This window comes from Garra rufa, chromosome 21 (assembly GCF_049309525.1).
Source record: "Garra rufa chromosome 21, GarRuf1.0, whole genome shotgun sequence".
Lineage (NCBI taxonomy): Eukaryota > Metazoa > Chordata > Actinopteri > Cypriniformes > Cyprinidae > Garra > Garra rufa.
In genome coordinates, this window is record NC_133381.1 from 2,604,693 (window position 1) to 2,630,218 (window position 25,526).

General features: G+C 33.6%; 2 protein-coding genes across 2 annotated transcripts; both read left to right on the forward strand.

Annotated features, from left to right (window-relative positions):
• The first annotated feature begins 2,009 nt into the window (after positions 1–2,009).
• On the forward strand, positions 2,010–7,989 carry actc1b (actin alpha cardiac muscle 1b). Its single transcript, XM_073827203.1, has 9 exons — positions 2,010–2,145; positions 3,484–3,631; positions 3,720–3,848; positions 3,929–4,039; positions 4,121–4,205; positions 6,036–6,197; positions 6,276–6,467; positions 6,552–6,733; positions 7,745–7,989. Exons 2-9 carry the CDS (start codon positions 3,503–3,505, stop codon positions 7,886–7,888), a joined length of 1,134 nt encoding a protein of 377 aa, XP_073683304.1. The 5' UTR covers positions 2,010–2,145; positions 3,484–3,502; the 3' UTR covers positions 7,889–7,989.
• A 2,479-nt stretch (positions 7,990–10,468) lies between these two features.
• arhgap11a (Rho GTPase activating protein 11A) lies at positions 10,469–24,191 on the forward strand. Its single transcript, XM_073827206.1, has 12 exons — positions 10,469–10,883; positions 12,358–12,428; positions 13,814–13,910; positions 13,996–14,252; positions 14,418–14,581; positions 16,018–16,158; positions 16,312–16,386; positions 17,076–17,252; positions 17,346–17,475; positions 18,913–19,021; positions 19,917–20,055; positions 21,572–24,191. The coding sequence occupies exons 1-12, from the start codon at positions 10,764–10,766 to the stop codon at positions 22,873–22,875; spliced, it is 2,784 nt and encodes a 927-aa protein (XP_073683307.1). The 5' UTR covers positions 10,469–10,763; the 3' UTR covers positions 22,876–24,191.
• The last annotated feature ends 1,335 nt before the right edge of the window (positions 24,192–25,526 follow it).

Here is a 25,526-nt window from a genome sequence, read left to right on the forward strand (position 1 = left end):
ACACCAATGGGAGACCCGCTCACAAACGCTCCGGCGGCCTCACGTTCATAACACCTGATGAGAACTATGACCCTAAAAGGAGAGAGCTAAGCCAATCAGAGCGCAGCTACTACTACGCTCCGGCCAATGGGAGCTGCGTGGGGGGGAGAGGGTCCGGCTGGCGTTACCCCTCAGCTGTTAAGCACATTTAGGGTTCGAGCCCACATGCCAGCACATTGGCCCATTGACATATACAGTATTCATCATGGAGAGAGAGAGAGCGAGGAGCCTTTAAGATGTTGCTAAAACGAGAGCCGGCAAACCCTGGTTCCGGTTGGTTGACATCTTTAGGCGGCCTGTGTTTGTTAAACGCTGAATAATCAGAAATATATCAAGAGAGTGCTGACTATAGCATAGTAAATCTCACACCGCTTCCCACAGCAGCCTCACACAACTATGGCAAATATCTAACTGAATAAAGAACATTTCTGAGCTATTTTATGCAAAGAGTGCAGGAATGATTGGAAAATTGGAGGATGGATTAAGACTGGATTATTTGCCATATCTTGTCTAAATATTCAATGTTTAAAACACATTTCCAAGCATGACAATGCATGCTACAACCTTAAATCTAATAAAGAGAGGAAGTAGTACAAAAAAACACTTAAAAAGACAAAATATAAAAGATAAAGAAATTATTACAAATTATTTTTAAAAATATTTTAAATATAAATTATATATTTTTTTATTAATTTAAAGTAAAAGCAGATGAACCCTATATATATTTAAATAAATATACATTTATATATATAAAGGAAAACAATCAAGTAATAGCAGAGGAACAGTATATATATATATATATTTTATTATATATATATATATATTTTTTTTTTTTTTAAAGCATATTAAAAAAGTATATTTTTAGTACTATAAAAATACTTTCTAGTATAATTAATGAAAAGTTTATGCTTAACTACATAAAATAAAAATATAAAATAAAAAGTATATTTAAATAGCATATGTTTTTTAAAAATATTATAAAAAGCATATTTTAGTATAATATATAGTATTATATGTATATGGTTTTTTTGTTGTTGTTGTTGTTTTATATAAAAATAAAAGAGATAAAATAAAACCTGAGGAACACTATATATAAAAAGTAAAATAAAATAAAAATATAATAATATAATAATAAAAAAGTATATTTACAATGTACATTTAAAAATATATATATTATAAAAAGTGTATTATATATATATATATATATATATTTTTTAATTTACATAAAAATAAAAAAGATCATATATATATATATATATATATGTATAAAGAAAGAAAAATATAAAATAAAAAGTATATTTTAAAAAATATTATAAAAAGTATATTTATTTTATATATATTTTAGTATTATATATATTTTTGTTTATTTATTTATTACATAAAAAAGATCAAATAAAAGCACTATATACACTATATACAAGTAGAATAAAAAATATTTAAAAAGTATATTTCTGTACAATAAAAAATACTTTCTAATATACTTGTATAAAGAATATGTTTAACTGCATAAAAGAAAAAGATCAAATAAAAACCATATTTAAAAAGTAGCTAAAAAACATATAAAGTATATTTTAGTAAAAAATTAAATTTACCTATATTTTACGGAGTGTATTTTTAATTACATAAGAGAAAAGCAGATGAACACTATACAAAAAACTATATGTAATATATATTTTTATAAAAAGCATATTTTTTCTTATATACAAATATAAACATGCACATTATAATTTGATATTAAAATGAGATGCAAAAAAATTGACTGCAAATATAAGCACTATTTAATTCCAAATGCATAGTGAGTTAAGCCACTTTATATGGCATTTAACTCAGACATCTTAAAGATTCAAGACGTAGATGGCTGGCACTTAGCCCGCTATTTCTAAGGAAGCCTTTCTTAATTTTAGGGAGGCCCAATCCACCCAGAGATCAGGTTCATGGGTGGAGAGGGTTATTTTCTGGTTTTTATTTTTTCTTGGCTGCACTTATTTGGGCTTGTGTGAACCCGATGCTCCGCCCCGGGCCCCGGGAGCCGCTTGTATTTAAAGGGGGCTTCTTACCTTGGCACTCTGTCCCAGTGGAAGCATCAGTTCTTGTGATAACAACTTGGTGAGTCCAACAACTACCGGAGAACCTACTGCATCTGAAAACCTCTCTAGATCTTTTAGTCCGAGCTTTGAGTTTGCGAACACCTGATAGTTCGATCTTGCTACTGGAGAAAACTTTTGAGGATAGAACAGTCAGCGAATACTAGATTTAAACACGTCTTTCGGCATGAATGAAGTCTGGCAGGTGTGACGCAACGCGCTGACAGCTGCGAGCAGAGGACTGACTTCTCAAACCTGTCCAAATCCTAAATAGAGCGTCTGTCCTCCAGTTAAACTCTAGCCTTTCTTTGGCATTCGTGAATTCGGCTGGAAGTCTTGAGCTGCCATGAGGAGATATGATTTCACTAACCCTTCATGGGCAGAGCGGGGAGATGAAACGCGTCGCTGATCGCTCTAGTCTACTATTATTTAACAATTAGAGCCTAAAATGTAAGCTACAGACCATTTATAGCCAATAAATACAGCATTTAGGTGAGTTTCTAACAAGAAAGAAGCGGATTCAGTTGCAAGAAGTTGTCATTTATTTGTATATTTTCCAACGTTTTAGTTAGTTTCAATTTTTTTGAATGTTCCTTCTTATGTTTTAATAATTTTGCTGTGCTTTTGTCATTTTTATTAGCTTTTTATTTTTAACTTCTTTTTATGTTTTCATTTTAATATTCTGTTGCATGTTTTTGACATTTTTATTAGTTTTTGTAACATTTTAAATTTGTTCACATTTTTGTTATCCATTTTGATTTGAGGTGAAATTGCTACATTTTTAAATATTTTAACTCATTTAATGTTTTCATTTGAATTTTTCAGTAATTTTGTTACACGTTTTTTGACATTGTTATTACTTTTTGTAACATTTTAAATTTGTTTACTTTTTTGCTATCCATTTTTAAACATTTTAACTCCTTTTTGTTTTGATTTGAATGTTTTAGTAATTCAGCTGCGTGTTTTGACATTTTTTTCTTTCATTTTTGTAACATTTTAAATTTGGTTACATTTTTGTTATCCGTATTTTCATTTTGGCCAAAACTGTTACATTTTAGTATGTGTTAATTTGTTTCAGTTTTAGTATTTTTGATACTTCAAAACAAAATGTTGCTATGGCAACTAGCTGAAATTAGTTGTTCGGTATTTAGGCTTTTTTCCAGCTAGCAGTGTGACCTAATCTGTGTTACTTTTTGGACTTAAATTAGACCAATTTTTATGTCACTGAAACCAATTAGATGACTTTCAAGACCAGTGCAGTCGGTTTATGCACGCAGCCTCAGGTTGTCAAATCAGTGTAGAAATCATGTGCAACTGTGTGCCTCTGTTTCTGACCTTGCTGTGCTGTTTTCCTTCCCAGACCAACCAGAAAACCAACCATGTGCGACGACGAGGAAACTACCGCCCTTGTGTGCGACAACGGCTCTGGCTTGGTCAAGGCTGGATTTGCCGGAGATGACGCTCCCCGTGCTGTCTTCCCCTCCATTGTTGGCAGACCCCGTCACCAGGTGCGAACACATCTGCTAAACAATCCCAGCCGTTAGACAGGAAATCCTCCACTCATATGGTCACTAAACGCTCTTCTCTCTCCATCAGGGTGTGATGGTGGGTATGGGTCAGAAGGACAGCTACGTAGGTGATGAGGCTCAGAGCAAGAGAGGTATCTTGACCCTGAAGTACCCCATTGAGCACGGCATCATCACTAACTGGGACGATATGGAGAAGGTGAGGTTTTTACAGTGGAATCTCAGAGTTGAATACATGCATCTCGCATTCTGACTAACATCTTCATCTGTGCTCTTCAGATCTGGCACCACACTTTCTACAATGAGCTGCGTGTGGCCCCTGAGGAGCACCCAACCCTGCTCACTGAGGCCCCTCTTAACCCCAAGGCCAACAGGGAGAAGATGACTCAGGTACTGATGAAGACTTATGAGGATTGGTGATTTCTCAGAGGGATGAATGGTTCGTAACAATGGCCTTCTTTGCTTTTGCAGATCATGTTTGAGACCTTCAACGTCCCTGCCATGTATGTGGCCATCCAGGCTGTGCTGTCCCTCTACGCTTCCGGCCGTACCACTGGTTAGTTCTTATCATCAAAATACAAACTTATAGACAAAATATTATTACAATTAGCTGTAAAGAGAGTTCACTAGTCAAAAATCCTGTAGGATTATATTTGACACTTAAATTAGAATCTAAATAAATTCATTTTAGTTTTGCATTGGAATAATTCAAAACTTAAAATCAGATTGTGTTTAATTGTAATTCCCTGTGATGTCCTGCAGGGGCATGTAAAAACGTTTTTTTTTTTTTTTTAGTATTATTTATGTTTTTTTGAATTACATCAGAATTATTACTATTATAGTTTATATTAATATTAATATACATTTTTTTTCATTTAAGTGTAATTGTAAAGTTTTAGTAATTTTTGTTAGTTTTTTAATATATTTTAAATTCTGCGTGATTTGAAATGATTTTAGTTTAATAATTTCCAGTATGATCTTTTAGTCCACTGGTTAGTTCTTTTAGTTCAAACTTATGCAAGTTAGGCCTATTATAGACAAAATATCATCCAGTAATATCTAATTTGACCCTTAAATATAAAATATAAGATTAAAAAAAATTTAATCTAAATTTATTTTAAATGTTTTGCATTGGAATAATTTCTTCAAAACTTAAAATCAGATTGTGTTAAATTGTAATTCCCTGTGATGTCCAGCAGGGGCATGTAAAAACTTTATTTTTTTTTTTTAATTATTTAATTTTTTTTGGAATCATATCAGAATTATTATCATATACTATTATAGTTTATATTAATATTTTGAATTTATACATTGTTTTAATTTTTATATTATTTTTTATTTAATTGTAATTAAGTTTTAGAACTTTTGTTTTTATAATTTTTGTTACAATTAAAATTTTTGTTGGTGTTTTCCATTTCCATTTTAATTTAATTAGAGTTTTAGCAATTTTGCCGTTTGCTTTTGTCATTATTATTATTATTATTATTAATTTCTATAAAGTTTTCATTAAACAAAAATGATAAATGTTACTTTTTGTATTATATTTTAGTTCAAGTAAGTATTAGTATTTCAGACAAAATATAACAATTAGCTGTAAAGAAAGTTCCCCGGTCAAAAAATCCTGTAGGGTATTAGTTCTTAAATCCATCTCATTTGACACTTTAATATAAAATCTAAGATGTCAAATTCTTTAACATAAAATGTTTTGCATTGGAATTTTTTCCTCAAAATTTTAAATCAGATTGTGTTCAATTGTAATTCCCCGTGATGTCCAGCAGGGGCATCACGAAAACTTTTTAAATGAAAGTTCTGTTGAAATCACACGAGAATTACCATCATACACTGTTATAGTTTTATAAACACCTTGAATTAGTTTTCTTTCTTTTTAACATTTTAACTATTGTAGTTTTTATAATAATGTAAATTCTGTTTTCATTTTCATTTTAGTTAAAGTTTAACAGCGTGCTTTTGTGATTTTTAATATTTTTAAGTAAAGTTTTTTTTTAATCAGTTATACATGTTGCTTTGACAACTAGCTGAAATACGTATTTTAAATATATTATTTTATTTTTTATTGATAATAACCCGATTTCCAGTATGATCCAGTATCAAATTCCAATTGGATCAGTGTAAAATTTCTTACTGCATGTTCTTTTTGAGGTTGCATATTTATCACTAGGGCTCTGTTATTGGTAAAACAGCATTTCCTTGAGGTTTTCTTTAACTAGGCCAGTGTTTGTCACCAGTGCTGTATTATTTATGGAACATGACCGCTGTCTGCATTGTGTAAGATTAGCGGAATGCACCGACTGACAGGTGTGAACGATACATTAGAGAGCACTGTTGTCGACTCTCGTTCATTTACAATCGTCGCTGTCCTCCGCAGGTATCGTGCTGGACGCCGGTGATGGTGTGACCCACAACGTCCCAGTCTATGAGGGTTACGCTCTGCCCCACGCCATCATGCGTCTGGATCTGGCTGGTCGCGATCTGACTGACTATCTCATGAAGATCCTGACCGAGAGAGGCTACTCTTTCGTGACAACCGGTGAGTAGCCTGATAAGACAACAGGTGCGAACAGGTGCGCAAGAAACACGAGCTGACTTGTTACTTGCTTCTCCGCAGCTGAGCGTGAGATCGTGCGCGACATCAAGGAGAAGCTCTGCTATGTGGCTCTGGACTTCGAGAACGAGATGGCCACCGCTGCCTCCTCCTCCTCCCTGGAGAAGAGCTACGAGTTGCCCGACGGTCAGGTGATCACCATCGGTAACGAGCGTTTCCGCTGCCCCGAGACCCTCTTCCAGCCTTCCTTCATTGGTGAGCCTCATTTGAATGGTCTTTGAATGTGTTTTATTGATTATTGCAAACTCTTGAACGCACTTGAACCTCACCTCATCTCAGGTATGGAGTCTGCTGGTATCCATGAGACCGCCTACAACAGCATCATGAAGTGCGACATTGACATCCGTAAGGATCTGTACGCCAACAACGTCTTGTCTGGTGGTACCACCATGTACCCTGGTATTGCTGACCGTATGCAGAAGGAGATCACTGCTCTGGCCCCCAGCACCATGAAGATCAAGGTGAGATACTGCACACATGCAAATGCAAAATGAAACCAAAAATGCTCGGGATCACTGATCAGTAAGACTTTTTTTTTTAATTTAGGCTGCATTTATTTGATTAAAAATACAGAAAAAAACTGTAAAATTGCAAAATGTTTTTACAATATAAAATAGTGGTTTTTATTTCAATATACTTTAAAATGTAATTTATTCTTGTGATGCAAAGCTGAATTTTCATCAGCTGTTACTCCAGACTTGAGTGTACTTCAGAACATGATCCTTAAGAAATCATTCTAATATGCCGATTTAGATGCCTAAATCACTTTTTTTTAATTTAACACATCCTTGGTAAATAAAAGCATTCATTTCTTTACAAAAAAGAAATACAAATACTGACCTCAAACTTTTGAACAGTAGTGTATTTTGTTAGAAAACTTTGTTTTAAATAAATGCTGTTCTTTTATTGATCAAAGAATTCTGAAAAAGAAAAAAAAAATATTTGGCAGCTTGACTGTTTCCAACATTGATCATTTTAATAATAAATCAGTATATTAGAATGATTTCTGAAAGATCATGTGACACTTGAGACTGGAGTAATGATGCTAAAAAGTTAGCTTTGTATCATAGGAATAAATTATATTTTTAAATGCATTGACATTTAAAACTGTTATTTTAAATTGAAATATTATTTCACATTATTACCATTTTTTCTGTATTTTTGATCAAATAAATGCAGCCTTGATGAGTATAAGAAACATTAAAAATCTTACTGATCTCAAACTTAGTTTTGAGCAGTAGTGTAATGCAATAATGGTTTTATTTACAACTTTGAAAACTTCATGTTATACAGTGGTTTAGTAAATGTTGAAATTAAAATGAACTAAGATTAATAAATGCTTTAGAAGTGTGTTAATTGTTAGTTCATGAGTTGCTCTTACCATGTCGGACTGGCCGCAGATGTTGTCGAATGTTAAAAGTGTTAGGGTCATGGAGTTTAAGACACTCAATATTTGTCTTGTCTCTCTGTAGATCATTGCTCCCCCTGAGCGTAAGTACTCCGTCTGGATCGGTGGCTCCATCCTGGCTTCCCTGTCCACCTTCCAGCAGATGTGGATCACCAAGCAGGAGTACGATGAGGCCGGTCCATCCATTGTCCACAGGAAGTGCTTCTAAACCAACAACAATCTCTCAGTCTCAGCCGTACATTTGTACCGTCTCTTTTACTGTATATACATGTAATGTTGTAATAAAAACAGATAACTGATAACAGACAACAGTGCTTTGAGTGATCACTTGCATGCTTTTCTTGCATGATTGCATCAAGATGAAATGCATTTAATTAAAAACTGGGAAAAAATAAATAACAATAATAATAAATAACAAAAAAATTAAAATGCATTAGAATACTGCAACAAATTAAAATAATGAATAAATATACAAGTACACACAAAAGTGGCAATGCCATTGTACAATGTTGGCAAAAGCATACATGATTTATACTATGGTACTGAATAATTACATCACTGCATTCACAAGGTACTCAAAGATTATTTATTATTTAATATTTGTAAAAATAAATAAATAAAGTAAAATAAAATATTATTTAAATTGCATGACACTGAATATGTATGGTAGCCTGTTTTCAACACAGAATAAAAAAAAACATTAAAAAGATACATGTGATTTTTTGAAAATAAAATAAAATAAATAAAAACTGCAATATATAAATTCAGAATTATAAAATTTTAACTAGCAATTCTGAGAAGAGAAGTCCGGATTGTGAGATTAAAAATATTATTTATTTATTCTTTTTTTAATTCTGTGGTGGAACAGGGCTTCAATTCTTATTTAAGGAAATGTAAAATATAAACTACAAAACAGTGGTGTATAAGGTATGTTAGGGACTCAAGAATTATTTAAAGAGTACCATGGTACTACAACATAATTCCTAAACTAAAAAAATACATATAATGCAGTGCATGACATTAAATATGTATTTAAGCCTGTTTCTAACACAGAATAATAATAAAAAAATAAAAAAATAAAAAAATCTAAAATAAAATAAAAATTGCAATATATAAATTAGAATTGTGAGATATTAACTATAAATTCTGAGAAGAATATTCTGAATTGTGAGATTAAAAGTTTTATTCTGTGATGGAACTACAAAATGTAAACTGAGAAAAAAAAATTTTGGGTGGTGCTCAAAAGAATTGCAGAAAAAATGTCAGAATTGCGAGACAAAAAGTCGTAACTACCTTAATTGCTTCCATTTTTTTGTATTTTATTTTATGTATTTTTTTTATTCTGTAGCAGAAAGGGTCAACTATACTTATTTAAGGTAAATGCAAAATATGAAATATAAAATAGAAGTGGTATGTAGAGAAGATTATATAAAGAATACCACGGTACTACCACATAATTCCTAAACTACAAAATACATATAATGCAGTGCATGACATTAAATATGTATGGGAGCCTGTTTTCTACCACAGAATTATAATAATAAAATAAATAAGTAAAAGATATATGTGATTTTAAAAAAAATAATAAAATAAAAATAAATAAAAATTGTAATATATAAACTCAGAATTGTGAGATAAAAAAAAAACTAAAATAAAAAATATTTGTTTTTTGTTTGCAATTTTGAAAAATAAACAAACAAATAAATAATTTGCAAAATATAAACTTACTATTATGAGATATAAAATTGCAGTGCATGACATTTAATATCTATATAAGCTTGTTTTCAACCACAAAATAATAATAAAATAAATAAAGATAAATGTGATTTGTTTAAATTAAAAAAAAAAAAAAAATGCAATATATAAACTCAAAATTGTGAGATAAAATATATATATATTTTATTTTTATTGCAAGTCTGAATAATAAACAAATACATAAATAAATAAATTGCAAAATATGAACTCACGATTATGCGATATAAACTAGCAATTCTGAGAAGAACTGTGAAATTTAAAAAGTCCTTTATTTTATTTTATTCTGTGATGGAAATTCATTTTTTTAGGGGAAAAAACTCGAAAGAATTGCAGGAAAAGGTCAATATTGCCCAATATAAAGTTGCAACTACCTTAATTGCCTATATTTATATTATTTTATTATTTATTTTTTATAAAAAATATAAAGGGACTTCTGCACTTATTTAAGGAAATGCAATGCATTATATATATTTAATTTTATTGGGGGGGGGGGGGGATATACTGTGGTAGTACCATGGTATTCTTTGAAAAACTTTTAAGTATCATGTTAATGACTGAATTATATAATATATATGCATATATAATGCAATATATAATGCAAAACAAATGTTACAAGTACCACTACTACCATCGCACAGCCTATATAAAGATGTAGCAACCTACAAATGAATCCAGGCCTGTATTTCAAATCACCAGCTGATCTGAAACATATGGCACGAATATGGACAATTATCCAGCACTAGTGCTGACTTGTCGAGCATCGCTTTCAGCACCGGCGCTGTTGTTCGTGAACTGCCTGTGATATTATGTTGCAGAACAGAAACAAACGCGCATGAGTATCGCTTTAACACTCCAGCATCTGCTGTCCATCAATCACGAGTGTCACACGGCAGAGTGATGCGGAGGGGGGCGGAGCCAGCCCTCACGTGACTGACCCCGACCCTATCAGATTGCAGTGAGCGCGTGAGTGACGTAGGCAGGGCGAAATTTGAACGTCTTTTTCCGAGCTGCCGTTGTGAAGACGGGAAATAAAGCGGACGGACAGAAAACAAACACTGGATTTATATGGCGATCTTTAGACGGTGTTTGGTTATAGAAAATGAGTTTTAGACGCAGCAGAGACGCGAAACGAAATATGAGAGGAGTTTGGTGACTTTGATCGGTTGTTTTTATTGAAATGCCTCAAGCGGAACTCTGAGGAAAAATAAGCTAGCGTTAGCCATCAGAGTTTGTGTTTACACACCCACAACGTTTATTTCGCTTGTTTTTAAACACAAGGCACCTTTTAATTCATTTCCTCACATATCAAATCATTTGTAACCGTAATAATGAAGGTTTTGGAGAGAAATGTGGTTCGTCTGGCCGTCGTCCAGCATCTTCGGTCGGTTTATGGAATAAAAATCAAAAACTGGAATAAAAACAGGAACAAACAGACATCGGCGAACACGGTGAGTTCATAAAACATCATGAAATGTGTGTTTTTATCATGAAAATCCTACATGTTTTGTCACTCCACGGCGGTGTCTTAAAAGTTAGTGAGCTTCCTATGTAGACAACGGCATTTTGGGGCAACATGGGGTTCAAAATGCTGTATTTCTGTCACATTCATTAATAAACTGGCATATACAACTCTTAAAATGCTGTCTATATATGCAGGTCACTAATTATTGCAACTTTTATTATTAATGTACTATACTACTTATTTTTATTGCATGTTTTTCCATCCAAATGGTTGATCAGCTTCCTGTGCATGTGGTTTTTGTAATGCAAAGATGAGTCAACACATCTTTAACACAAAAATATGATTCCAGGATTTGAAAAATATATATACGCCACCAGTCAAATGTTTTTGAACAGTAAGATTTTGATCAGTCTCTTTCTGCTCATCAAGCCAGCATTTATTTGATCCAAAATTCTGCAAGAACTGTAATATTGTGAAATATTTTTACTATTTAAAATAACTGCTTTCTGTTTGAATATATTTTAAAATGTAATTTATTCCTGTGATGCGCATCTGAATTTTCAGCATCATTACTCCAGTCTTCAGTGTCACATGATCCTTCAGAAATCATTCTAATATGCTGATTTACTGCTCAAAAAACATTATGTGAAAACAGCTGAGCTGAATTTTTCAAGTTTCTTTGATGAATAGAAAGTTTAAAAGAACAGCATTTATCTGAAATAGAATTTTTTTTGTAACATTATAAATGTCTTTATTATCACTTTTGATCAATTTAAAGCATCCCTGCTAAATAAATGTTAATTTCTATAGTTTCATACCCCCCCAAAAAAGATCTTTGGATCTTTCTATTCATCAAATAATCCTGAAAATTTTACTCAACTGTTTTAAATATTAATCATGATAATCAGCAGCAAATCAGCATATTAGAATGATTTCTGAAGGATCTTTTGACACTGAAGACTGGAGTATTGGTGCTGAAAATTCAGCTTTGATTACAGAAATAAATTACATTTTAAAATCTATTCAAATTGAAAGAATTTATTTTAAATAGTAAATATATTTCAAAATTTTACTATACTTTGGGTCAAATAAATGCAGGCTTGGTGAGCAGAAGATCTTTAAAAAACTTGTAAAATCTTGACATTTCTTCATTTATATATTTCTGCATTAACACTTCACAAAAACACTACACCTATTTTATAACAAGTCTGTGTTTATGGCTTGCTTATTGGCTGTAAGATCACAGAAGGAAATGTGTTTACAGTAAGGGAATAACTGCACAGTCAGTTTGATTCTGGTCTTATGAGATTAATTTGTGCCCTAGAAAGTCTGCTTGGCTCCTCTGGTCATTTCAAGGGAAAATGCTGTTGATTTTCAAACACACAGAGCTTTTCTTGTTCATGCTGTCCATGTACAAGCCGCTCCGTCATTACCTGAACAGATCTTTCTTGTCTTTCTAGGTGAGGGTGTTTGGCGTTGCGCTTGAAGGTCTGCCACACTGTCATGTGCTAGACTACGGTGATGTACCCTGGTAAGACTGAGACAAACATTTAGATGCCTTTTAACATGTCAAAATAGACAATACCTTCTTGTATAACAAAGAAAGAATACCTTGAATTATCTGAGACATAAACAATTGAGTGCATGTCTAAACGGCACCATTATTCAGCTATTTGCAACTTCCTGAGGCGAAACGATGTATACGCCCTTCTGCAATTCCTATGGTGTGAATGGCTTTAAATGGAGCTGATTGATACAGTTAGTGTATATACATAGCAAAACATCTAATTAAATAATGTATAACAAATCAATAGAAATATTTGACACCCATTATTTTATTATTATTTTACATTTTATTTTTGCTATTTTATGTTTCCTTATTTATTTTACTAGATTTTACTAGATATTTATCTGCTCTGATTTGATCTGATTTCTGAATATCTGATTTTAAAATTATATTGTTATATTTTATTTGACATAAGTTCCAACTATTTTATTATAGATCAAATAAATATAATTTCTATTTTGTTTATTTGCCCAATGTTTTCCTGTATTTTAGTATTATTTTGATTACTTTTTATTTGCCATATTTTATTTTTTGTAATTGGCCAATTATCTCAGTTTTAATAATTTAATATTTGTACTATATTTATTTTGTATTTGTTGTTTTATTTTAGATTTCACATTTTCCTTAATTTTTTTAAATATTAATTTTTTCCCGTTTATTTTCCTGCTTTTATTATATATTTTAATTGTATTTATCTATTTGTTTTATTGCTTTATTTTATTTATTTATATTTTATTTATTTTTGCTATATTTTGATTCCCTATATTTTATTTTACTAGTTCTATTGTATTATATTTTATTTGACCTATAAGTACCTCTTTTTAATTATTTTATTATAAATCAAGTAAATATAATTGTATGTTTAATTTATCTGCCTAATGTTTTCCTGTATTTTAGTTGTATTACTTTATTTATTTTCCATATTTTATTTTTTTATGTTATTGGCTAGTTTAATTTATAATTATACTTTATATTTTCCCCACTTTTTATATAATTGTTTTATTTTAGATTATGTATTTGCCATTTTCCTATTTTTAATGTAGTTTTATTATATTGCATTGTTTATTTTTACATTTACCATATAGTTTATTTTGCAATTTTATTATTTTATTTTACATTTTTTAAATATTTATACTATATATTTTCCCCCCTATTTTTTTTTTTTATTTCATGTATTTGCCGTTTATTTCATTTTTTTTTAAATATATATATTAATATATTTTTATTCAATTATTTCATTTGTCATATGATTATTTAATGCATTTGCCCTCTATTTCCTTGTACTTTATTACATTATCATTTATGTCTCTCATGTGTGTGTAAAATGAATGTGTTTGGATCTCTGTCAGCTTTATAGTAGATGTTTGTACGAGCCTTATGGAGCATTTGGACACAGAGGGCCTCTTCAGAAAGTCAGGCTCTGTTGTGCGGGTCAAGAGCCTCAGGGTGAGTGATCTCCGCTTCACTTCACTGGAGACACTCTTGACTTGTGGCATTATTTAACAGCGACCGTATTGTTTTGACCTTGTAGACCAAACTGGACCAGGGCGAGGACTGTCTGTCCACTGCTCTCCCGCTGGACGTCGCTGGACTTCTCAAGCAGTTTTTCCGAGAGCTTCCCGAGCCGGTTCTGACCACAGACCTGCACAGCGCTTTCCTGAAGGCCCAGGAGCTGCCCACGGAAGAGGAGAGGACCTCGGCCACGGTCCTGCTGTCCTGCGTGCTGCCCGACAGGAATTTAAACACCCTGCGTTACTTCTTCAGTTTCCTGAAGGCCGTCTCCCAGCGGTACGACGCCAAATGGAGCAATGTCTCTGTTTGTCTCAAATCTCGTTATGCTAATTGATGGCTTTCCCTTTGAATAGCAGATTGTTTAGAGGCTCTTTTGTGATTTAAAAACATGTAAAGTATGTGTATATTGCTCACTCTGTGTGTATTGCACTTTCCTTTCAGATGTGCTGAGAATAAGATGGACAGCAGTAATCTCTCAGTCATCTTTGCACCCAATCTCTTTCACTGTGGAGACAGTGCGGACAAAATGAGCAGCAGCACAGAGAAGAGACTCAAGCATCAGGCAGCGGCTGTGCAGTGTCTCATAGATAACGCTCAGAACCTGGGTATGTGTGCAAGTTCCCTTTGATTTAAGGTTCATGTTTCAATAATTTAAGAACACATTTGCATGATTGAACACATTTCACGGTTTTCTATTGTCAATTATTGGTCACATGCAAGTAAACAAAGTATTTTTTTGTTATATTGTAATTGTTTATATTTTGAAACCTTACCATTTCATCAACCCCAGTTTGTGAAACCCTGATGTAAATACATCATAGCCCTGCATTATATTGTTTCTTACTAATTTTATGCTGCTGATTTTTTAAATAGTGTCTGTTTTGCTCTTTCACATCACACTTTCTCACAAAATATGATGCATTCGTAGAATTTGTTTCTAACAAGCATTTGTAAAATGAAGAAGTCTTATTTTCTTCAATTATCAGCAGAAAAACACTAAACAGACATGATTTTGAGCTGATTTTGAACTATTCTCCGGCCATTTTCATGTTTTCTAAAGACATTATTTTATTCCTAATCCTGATTTCCACTTCTATTTTTAAATAATATATATATATTATTATTATTATTATTATTTTTTTTTTAATTTTTTTTTTTTTTGACATTTGACTGCTTTTGATATTTTGAAAAGTATTGTAAAGCTGATACATATATTTTGTGAAAACTGTGCATGATGTAGTTTTATTATTATATAGGCCTAGTGATATTTTTAACTTCCACATCATCAATTTACAGTTGAGGTCAAAAGTTTACATACACCTTGCAGAATCTGCAAAATGTTAATTATTTTACTAAAATAAAAGGATCGTGTAAAATGTTTTTTTTTTTTTATTTAGTACTGACCTGAATAAGATTTAACATAAAAGACGTTTACATATGCATACGCAACTTTTACAGAAGGTTCAAACACTTACTAATGTTCCAGAAGGAAACGTGATGTTCAAAAGTTTTCACCCCTCAGCTCTTAATGCATGTTTTTTCCTTCTGGAGCATCAGTGAGTGTTTGAACCTTCTTTAATAGTTGCATATGAGTCCCTCAGTTGTCCTCAGTGTCAAAAGATGGATCTCAAAATCATACAGTCATTGATGGAAAGGGTTCAAATACACAAAAATGCTGGAAAAACAGCAGGCAGTTTAACTGTTCAGGACAAACAAGACACTCATGAACAACTATCACTAAACAAAAAAAACACAGCCGTGGATCATTCAGGTACGAACACAGTATTAGGAATCAAGGGGTTGTAAATGTTTGATCAGATTATTTTTTTATAAATTCAGCTGTTATTTTCTCTTGTGGACAATAGATAATTAACATTTTGCAGATTCTGAAAGGTGTGTAAACCTTTGACTTTGTAGGTTATATTAGGCTCTTTTTCGAGATGCATGAATATGAAATGGAATTGAATCTTTGATCTGTTTCGTATGCATTCGTAGATGTACGTTTTACCCGATAGAGCTGTTGTTGGCTTGTTCTTTATAGGTGTGGTTCCTCAGTTCCTGATGGAGAAGGTTCCAGCCATGTTGGGTTGTGATGCTGCAGTATTTTCTCCATCGTGTTTGTCTCTAGAAGAGAATAACGCTCACTCAGACCTGAAGAAAAGCAACAGACGCAGTTTAGGAGGTAAGAACCATGTCTAAATTCATAACACGCCCTTGGGAATGTTATGGGAATCACATCACGACTGGTTTGAAGGAAGGTGGATATGGTTAACAATGATTTGAAGGCTTATCGTCAGACTTTGTTTTAGTTGAGTGGGTTTGTTTTGTATTCCAGACATGGTAAATGGAGCTCTGAATAGGTTTAAAACTAGTAGAACCCCAACAAATACCCCTCAGTCTGATGGAGCAGGTGGGTGAATGTTCTCATCAGACTTCACTGCATGTAGATCCGCTGCAGCTACTTTTCTTCACGTCCTACATGTAATGAACACTTGCTGTCTAGTTTAATTGTTGAGTTTATGATGGCTTTATCTGTGTCTGCTTTCGTGCATCATGTCAATGGGTCTCTGCTTGTTCTTGTTTCACGGCATGGATGACATACAACGTGATATTTCTCTTTCAGAGCTTATGAAAAGGTTTCCTCTACTTTTAATGATTTCTGCTCGATTCTCAGTCGGTCACTCAAAGCTTTGTTTGTCATTCTGAATCTTTTGCTTTGAAATGGCTTCTCTGTTTAATTTAGCTTCATTTTCTTTCATGTTGAATCTGTAGTAGGAGTATATTTGGATTAATTACAGTTTCTTTAATGTTTCTGCTCATCAAGTCTGCATTTATTTGATCAAAAATACAGTAAAAACAGTAAAATAATATTACTATTTAAAATGTTTTCTATGTGAATATATTGTGAAATGTAATTTATCTTTGTGATCAAATCTGAATTTTCAGCATCATTTTAACATGTATATTCACATAGAAAGCAGCTGTTTTAAATGATGATAATAATAGCATTTTTACTCAAATGAGAGCAGCCTTGGTGAGCAGAAGTTTTTCCAATAATAACTTGCATTCTTCTGAGTAAACGAGTGTCTTTTCTCTCAGTTTTCTCCATAGCCACTCCTATCATCATGACTCCAAACTCCAAGCGTAAGCTTCCTCTGGAGTCGGCACAGACTCATCATGGGTTCTCCAACAAGAAACGCAGGTCTATCAAGAAGAACCTGGGCCTTGAGCTGTTTCCAAACACTTTGTTTGGAGGATCATCTACACCTGGATCAGGTGAGGTTTATGCCATATGGAAACTCAAAAGACTTCTCTTGTGTGATGTGTTTTTGGCCGGTTCTGTATGTTCATCTTTTGGTATGATCTCAGCACACAGTGCAGCAGGAGCTCTGGACTCGTCTCACAGCGGTTTACTGTCTTCTGTGGGCAAAAACACTCGTCTGTCCAGCAGCTCTGCCAGGAGGAAGAGCAGACGGCTGAGAGACCGCAGTGTGAGCAGGTACGACACACATTTATATTCTCATCTGCATTTGTAGTGAGCGTTACTTAATTAACCTTTAAAGGATTTTTCCACTTCCAGAATAAAAAAAATCCTGGTAATTTTCTCACCCCTATGTCATCCAAGATGTTTATGTCACAAAGAAATGAGTTTTTTTTTTTTTTTTGAGGAAAACATTCCAGGATTTTTCTCCATACAGTGGACTTCAATGGTGCTCAATGGATTGAACGTTAAAAAGGCAGTTTCAGTGTAGCTTCATAGGGCTTTAAACGATCCCAGCCAAGGAATTAGGGTCTTATCTAGTGAAATGATTGTCCATTTTCTTAAAAAAAAAAAAAAGATTATTTATACACATTTTAACCACAAATGCTTGTCTTGTCTAGCTTTGCGATGTGTATCTCATTTTCTCATCCAACTTTAAAATCATCCTACATTGCTGCAGAAGTGCACAGTTTACAAAGTAAATAAAGAAAGTCAAACACTTTACAAAAAAAAAAGGTGAAACAGCGATGTAGGGCGACTTTGAAGTTGGAGGAGAAAATGAGATGGGAGTTTTTCAATATACCCTAACTGTCTTTAGGAGCTAGCTGATTGTTTCGCTAGATAAGACTCTTATTCCTCGGCTGGGAACGTTTAGAGCCCTTTTGAAGCTGCATTTTTAACCTTCAATATGTTGAGCACCATTGAAGTCCACTATATGGAGAAAAATCCTGGAATGTTGTCCTCCAAAAAAAAATTTAATTTCTTTGCGACTGAAGAAAGAAAGACATGAATATCTCGGATGACAAGGGGGTGAGTAAATTATCAGGAAATTTTTATTGTGAATGTGGAGTAATCCTTTAAAAAGGTCATAAATCAGAGCTGAAAGTCTTAAACTCATTAAGTCATGGCAATTAAATGTTGCATGCAATCTAAAAATTAATATTAATATTAATATTTTTCTTAATTTTTTCCCTAAATACAAATATGTAAACATTACTAAATCGAGTTACCTTTACTTTAGATGCAAAATGAAGATATGAAGTCTCGTTTTCAGAGAAATTGAACAAAATTGGGTCTTAAATTCATTTAGTCATGGCAATTAAATGCTGCATGCCATGTAAAAAAAATACTACTTCCCACTGTATTTTTCTTCTTTTTTTTTCCAAATACAAATATCTAAACATTACTAAATCAAGTTACTTTTACTTTAGATGCAAAATAAAAATAAGTAATAGAAATTTGTAAGTTGTATTTTATTACTTTAAAGTGTTTTTAAAATAAGACATGGACATTTAGAGACCATACTGACGCATTGTGTCCCTCAATTTATTCCTTAAATTTTCATTAATTGGTCTTAAAAAGGTGTTGAAAATGTCTTTACCTTCATCAAAGCTGCTTTGTTTTTGTTTTTCACATCATTTTCTAAATATGATTTGTCTCTCTGCTGGATTTCAGAGTTGAATCGGGGAAGGCAGGATGTTTTTCACCTAGAGTCGCTAAGAAAGAGCCTGTGAGAAAATCTCTGCGTCTGCGCTTCAGTTTGGGCAAATCTAGCCGAGAGTCTGTAAGTTCAGATACATCATCTCTGTCAACCTCCACCAGAGACTGAACAATCAACCCCTTTACAGCCGCTTTCTCCTATGCAACTGTGATTTGCATGTTTATAATTTGCATGATGGTGTCATCTAACTTTATATAAATAATATGTATTCATGGGTGAATAATATAGCACTTTAAGAAATTATGTTAACTGAATTTAGGACTTTTATTTTCACCATGAGGACTGGGTGACTCTTGAGTTTTCTCTTGCTCCATCTAGTGGCAGTATAATGTAGGTACATGCTGCTATTAATGTTGCAGAAGATCTGAGGAGAATATAGCTAAATTAGTCCATAATCATAATATTTGAATGTGTTCTTTAACTGTCTTGGTTTGAGGGTTTTATTTATGCATTTTATGAAAAAAGAAAGGCTGCTAACCTGCAACTGCTGCTTTTAGCAATCAAGAAAATAACAATTTTACACTTGTTAATTTTATGACACTAAGATGATATAATGTGATGTGTTTGTTCTAATCATTGTGTTCTCAATGACTTGCTTTATATTGCACATGTTGTCCAATGTTGTAACATTGTGACTATAGAAAAGGAAATATCTATTTTATATAAAAACCTGATATTACTAAAACATTTGTAGAGTAATAAAATGTTTTTAAAACAAACAAATATTAATATTATAATAACAGTTTTACTTTTTCTAATTAAAATGTATCCTTGTGGTTTTGGGTCATTACCTGCCATGACATGGTCATTATTTTCTGCATGTGTATATGCTCAAATAAAAAAGACGATTGACCAGAAACGCTTTTACTATCAGTATTTCTTTATAATTCAACACTGACATGACTCAAACAATCCACAAACCACTGAGAGTAAAAAGCAGCTGCCTCTATTTCAACAGAACGTCGTTACACATTCACAACTGGGGCCAAAGCGGTCAGAGGTCATAGGTTGGCGTCTAGCAACACAAGAAAGCTGCTCTGGGTTTCACTTCACCAAGGAGCTCAGTCCGGCCGTTTTGAACAAGAGCCCCTCTAAAGGTCAGTATCGTTATTTACACGCTTTTGGGGTTTTATTACATTGCTCACACTTTCCTACACGTTTGGCTAATTTTAGCTTTGAAAACAGCGGTTGTGCCTGCAGGAATATTCCTGGTTAAATACAGTTAAGCATTTATAGTGGACATCTTTGTGGCTGTCTGCTTGAGTTTTCCATTATAAGCCAATGATATAACGTAGGCATTATCATAAGTCCACTAGATGCTGGGTAGAACATGTTGAACTTGTAATACTGCTCTAAAAATACATCATATGAGGTTTGTTTACTTTTAAATTCAGCATGAAATCCAAACTGATCCTGTTTGGTTTAATTGACTTTTCTAAACTTATAAACAATGCACGTCATCCGGCTCATGTCAAAATCACATTCTAGACTACAATATTTTTTTCCCCCTCTAATCGAATATCTTGTTTTATTGTCAGTCAAAAGTTTGGAATAATAATTAACATTTTAATTTTTTTTTTTTTTTTAATTAAAGTCTATTTGCTCACCAAATATGCATTTAATCAATATAATCAAAGCAGTAATATTGTGAAATATTATTACTAGTGTTGGGGAAAGTTACTTTTAAAAGTAATGCATTATAATGTTGCGTTACTCCCTAAAAAAGTAACTAATTATGCATTGCATTACTTTTTAAAACTGGGAATGGCTTGCTTGTTTGTTTTTAATATAAAAAGTTGATGTTACTACCTTCAACACAGATTAGCACAGTTTATTTGATTGCTGTTATTTAAACTGAATTTTACGCCAGTCCTCAGTGTCACATGATTTTTCAGAAATCATCCTAATATGTTGATTTGCTGCTCAAGAAATCTTTTTTGATTATCAATGTTGAAAACACTTGTGATGCCCCATATTTTTGGTGGAGACTGCAATGCATTTTATTTTTCAGGATTCACAGATGAATAAAAAGGTTAAAGAACAGTATTTATTTGAAATATAAATCTTGTAACTTGTAACATTGTAACATTATAAATGTCTTTACTGGCACTTTTGATCAATGTAATGCATCCTTGATGAATAAAAAATTACTTTTGAATGGTAGTATAACGATTCCCAAAACAATATTGGGCAGCACAACCATTTTCAACATTGATAATAATCAGAAATGTTTCCTGAGCAGCAAATCAGCATATGTGACCCTGGACCACAAAACCAGTCATAAGGGTCATTTATTTTCAAACAGATTTATACATCAAATAGGCTTTCCATTGATGTATGGTTTGTTATATTTGAAAATATGGGGTAAAAAAATCTAAATATTGAGAAAATCACCTTTAAAGTTCTCCAAATTAATTTCTTAGCAATGCATTCAAATTAAAATTCAGGTTTGATCACAAAAATAAATTACATTTTCACACACATTCACATAGAAAACAGTTCTATTAAATTGTAAAAATATTTCACTGTTTTTAATGTGCTTTCGGTCAACTTAATGCAGAATAGATTGCAGAACTTTTCAAAAACATAAATTGTGTATATTTTGTTTTCTAGGCTCCAAGTTGATCAGTAAATCAGAGGATAACCTGTTGACCCCACAGTGCGATTCTACTGATCACAGGAGCTCGTGGAGCGGAGACACTCCTGACGTCGGCCTGACTTTCCCCCCGGACTCATTCTCCGAGACTCCCGTGAGCATTTGTCAGAAGAACAACTACCGCTCTGAGCCCACCATCATCGTGACCAAACCTCAGACGACCAGCGGTGTCAAGAGCCTCTGCTGCGCCTCCAGTGACGGGAGCGTTTTAGATTCGTCCAGTGAAGAACGTTCTCACACTGGACCCACGCTACTGAAAATCAAACAAGCTTCCGTTGAGTCCGGGAGTGACCTTCACAGCATCGTTAAACAGCAGAACCACAATGAACTTGGCGCAGACTCTGAAGTGGTTTCATCTAACGTGGGTTTGCCTTTGGAAACCTCACACAAATCAATATCTGAATCCAGCGAATCGAACGATCACAATGTGACGTTCGGCCAAATCGAGATCGTTCCTTTGTCGCCTCTACACATAGACAGCACTCTGTTTGACAGCGGACCGCGGTTTGTGGAGACCAGCCTTAACGGCTCTCTTTGCATTCAAAATGAAAGCAGGGATTTCCTAAAAGAGCTCACTGGAGACTGCAGTCAACTAATCGACGCTTTAGACATCCAAAGCCCTGTGGCTTTCAGACTGGACACTTCCAGTAGAGTCCAATCAACTCCGTACGCAACAAGAACGCAAGCGAAAGCCGATACATCCCTGCCGAGTGAGCTCAAACAGTCTTTATTGGCAGATGAGACCGATGCTCCTCGAGATCAAACAGAGAATTTACAGAACCGATCTGAAATGCGACGAAAGAAAGTCGCCGAGCAGATCAAACTCTTCAACAGGATGACGCTGAATTCACCCAAAGCCAAAGTGATGCGTTCTCCTCTGAAGTTCCAGCGGACGCCGGTTCGACAGTCTGTGAGAAGGATCAACTCTTTAATCGGAGGCCGGAAGGACACTAGGATGGGTTGGTGTGCGACTAGTCAGATAAAAGCAGTGAGTTTAGAGAGTGGTCTGCAAACATCCGCAAAACCCAAACCTCCAGTTCCTCTGAAGAAACCTACTGTCAAAGCGCTGGAAGACGTCACCAATAAAGCAAACAAGAATAGGTGTGAGACGCTCTCAGCCAATAAGAATGGTGCAAATGAACATCCGAAGTCTGCCCTGCTTCAAGTGTCTGAAAACGACACCAGTCGCTATCGGGGTTCACCCAAAAACCCTCTATTGGAGGGAAGACTGCTGTCAGCGATGAAACCTATCGATTTATAAGTTGACTGATACATTTACTCACTCCCATGTCATCCAAAATGTTCATGTCTCTTTTATCAATCGAAAAGAAATTGTTTTTTTTTTTGAGGAAAACATTCCAGGATTTTTCTCCATATATTGGACTTCAATGGAGCTCAACGGATTGAAGGTTAAAAATGTAGTTTCAAAGGACTCTAAACAATCCCAGACAAGGATTAAAAGTCTTATCTAGCGAAATGATTGGTTATTTTTTACAAAAATGTATAATTTATATACTTTTTAACCTTAAATGCTCATCTTGTCTAGCACATGCGATCTCTGTGTATTCCGGTTCAAGACAGTTAGGGTATGTTGAAAAACTCCCGTCTTATTTTCAAAATCGCCCTACATCGCTGCAGATGTACCGACCCAGTGTTTACAAACTGAATAGTTTGTGCAAAAAAGTGAAAAGACCAAGCACCCTTCACAAAAAAAAAATGGCGTTGTAAAACGATTTTGAAGTTGGAGGAGGAAATGAGATGTTTTTCGACATACAGTCACAAGATGAGCATTTGTGGTTAAAAAGTCTATAAATATATTAATTTTTTAAAGGAAATGACCAATCGTAATAGGATAAGACCCTTATTCCTAGGCTAGGATTGTGTTAAAGCTGCATTTTTAACCTTAAATCCATTGAGGACCATTGAAGTCTGCTATATGGAGAAAAATCCTGGAATGTTTTCCTCAAAAACTGAAGACAGACAGATATGAATATCTTAAATGAGATGGGGGTGAGTAAATTATCTGTAAACTTTTATTCTGAAAGTGGAGTAATCCTCTAAACGCTTTCTTCCGCAGATGTTTCTGAACTCATATATTCAGGGGTCTTAATTTATTTGGCTAAGGTGAGCTTTGATTGTTTTACAGGTGAATGGTGCGATTGATGTTTTTAGAGAAAAGTGCTGAATTAGTTTCAGCGTATGATTTGGATTTCAGCGTCACAATCTGAAATCCATAATGTACGAGTGTCTATTAGTTATGCTGTAAGTGAAAAGACAGTGAAAGTGTGAAGATCGATGTTCATGTAAGAATAGTTCATGATTGTTAGTGAAAATGAGAAATGGAGAAGCCTGGGTTTGGGAAGTGTCTTACTGTTATTTATGTTTTATGCAAAAACTTTGATTTCGAATAGCCTTCAAGACAACGTTCATGGTGTAACTGATTGAAAAGTATGTGACGTTAAGCAGTATTATGGTCTGATGTGATTTATCCTCAATGCTGTTGTTATTTTCTCACCCATTTATGAAGATGTTCTGATTTTGTACATGACGTTGTCAAACTAAACCCTTTGTGTTTAACTGATGTTTTCAAGTTCTTTTCTTCACCACCTGGTGGCGCACTTTGTTCAGCAGGGCCAGATTCAGTATTAAAGTTCACTGGTCTTACGTCACACGATCTGAATGGTTTTACTGCCAAACAACACACAGGAAAAAAGATAGTTGGGGATGAAAGTAAACTTGACTTTAGTCTGTTTATTACAGTTTGACACTGATTTGATAAAACTCCTGGAAACTACTGCGTGCTTTGGCTTGAATGAAAAGTTACATTTCAAGTTAAAGCATAAATGTAAACCATTTTATCAGCATAAACTCATATGATCAATATTTAATAATCAATATCAATAGTATACCCTTCTATCATGTTTCTGAGAATTGTGTTGCAGCTTTAGTGGTTGATTTACTCATCTAGTCTACACAACTAGTTCAGATTAACCTCCAGTTGTGTTCACAACTGGTTACAACCTTGATGTTGGGAGTAAAATTAACCCCACGTTGGAAAGATTAATGTAAAAACTAAATGTTTATTGTAGACTAAAATTTTATGTTCAAAAGTTGAGGTCAAAAGTTTACATCCCCTTTTCAGAATATGCTAAATGTTAGTTTTACCAAAATAAGAGGATCATACAAAATGCATGTTATTGTTTATTTAGTACTGACCTGAATAAGATTTCACATAAAAGATGTTTAAAGTCCACAAGGAAAAATAATAGTTCCCTGTTCAAAAGTTTACATCCCCTTGATTCTTAATAGTGTGTTGTTACCTGAATTACCCACAGCTGTGTTTTTTTGTTTAGTGATAGTTGTTCATGAGTGCCTTGTTTGTCCTGAACAGTTAAACTGTCCCACAAATTCTTTGGTATTTTCAACATTTTTGTGCATTTGAACCCTTTCCAACAATGACTGTATGATTTCGAGATCCATCTTATATGCAACGATTACAGAAAGTTCAAACACTCACTGATGCTCCAAAAGGAAACACGATGCATTAAAAGCTGGGGGGTGAAAACTTTTGAACAGAATGGAGATATGTACATTTTTCTTATTTTGCCTAAATATCGTATTTTTTATCCATTTAGTACTGCCCTTCAGAGGCTAAAAAAGATACTTATATGTTTCCCAGAAGACAAAATAAGTTGCATTTACCCTGAACTTCAAATTCCAAAAGTTCTCAGCCCTGGCTCTGAATGCATGCAGTGTTTGAACCTTCTGTAATAGTTGCATATGAGTCCCTCAGTTGTCCTCATTGTGGAAAGATGGATCTCAAAAATCATACAGTCATTGTTGGAAAGTGTTCAAATACACAATGCTGGAAAACCAAGAAAATTTGTGGGAGCTGAAGGATTTTTCTGAAGA

Excerpts from the sequence above, each read along its gene's own strand:
- actc1b (XM_073827203.1), top strand. The coding sequence starts at position 3,503 with ATGTGCGACGACGAGGAAACTACCGCCCTTGTGTGCGACAACGGCTCT. Across the intron at positions 3,632-3,719 it reads TTGGCAGACCCCGTCACCAG|GGTGTGATGGTGGGTATGGG; the intron begins GTGCGAACACAT and ends TCTCTCCATCAG. Across the intron at positions 6,198-6,275 it reads CTACTCTTTCGTGACAACCG|CTGAGCGTGAGATCGTGCGC; the intron begins GTGAGTAGCCTG and ends GCTTCTCCGCAG.
- arhgap11a (XM_073827206.1), top strand. The coding sequence starts at position 10,764 with ATGAAGGTTTTGGAGAGAAATGTGGTTCGTCTGGCCGTCGTCCAGCAT. Across the intron at positions 16,387-17,075 it reads CCCTCAGTCTGATGGAGCAG|TTTTCTCCATAGCCACTCCT; the intron begins GTGGGTGAATGT and ends CTTTTCTCTCAG. Across the intron at positions 17,476-18,912 it reads AGAGACCGCAGTGTGAGCAG|AGTTGAATCGGGGAAGGCAG; the intron begins GTACGACACACA and ends GCTGGATTTCAG.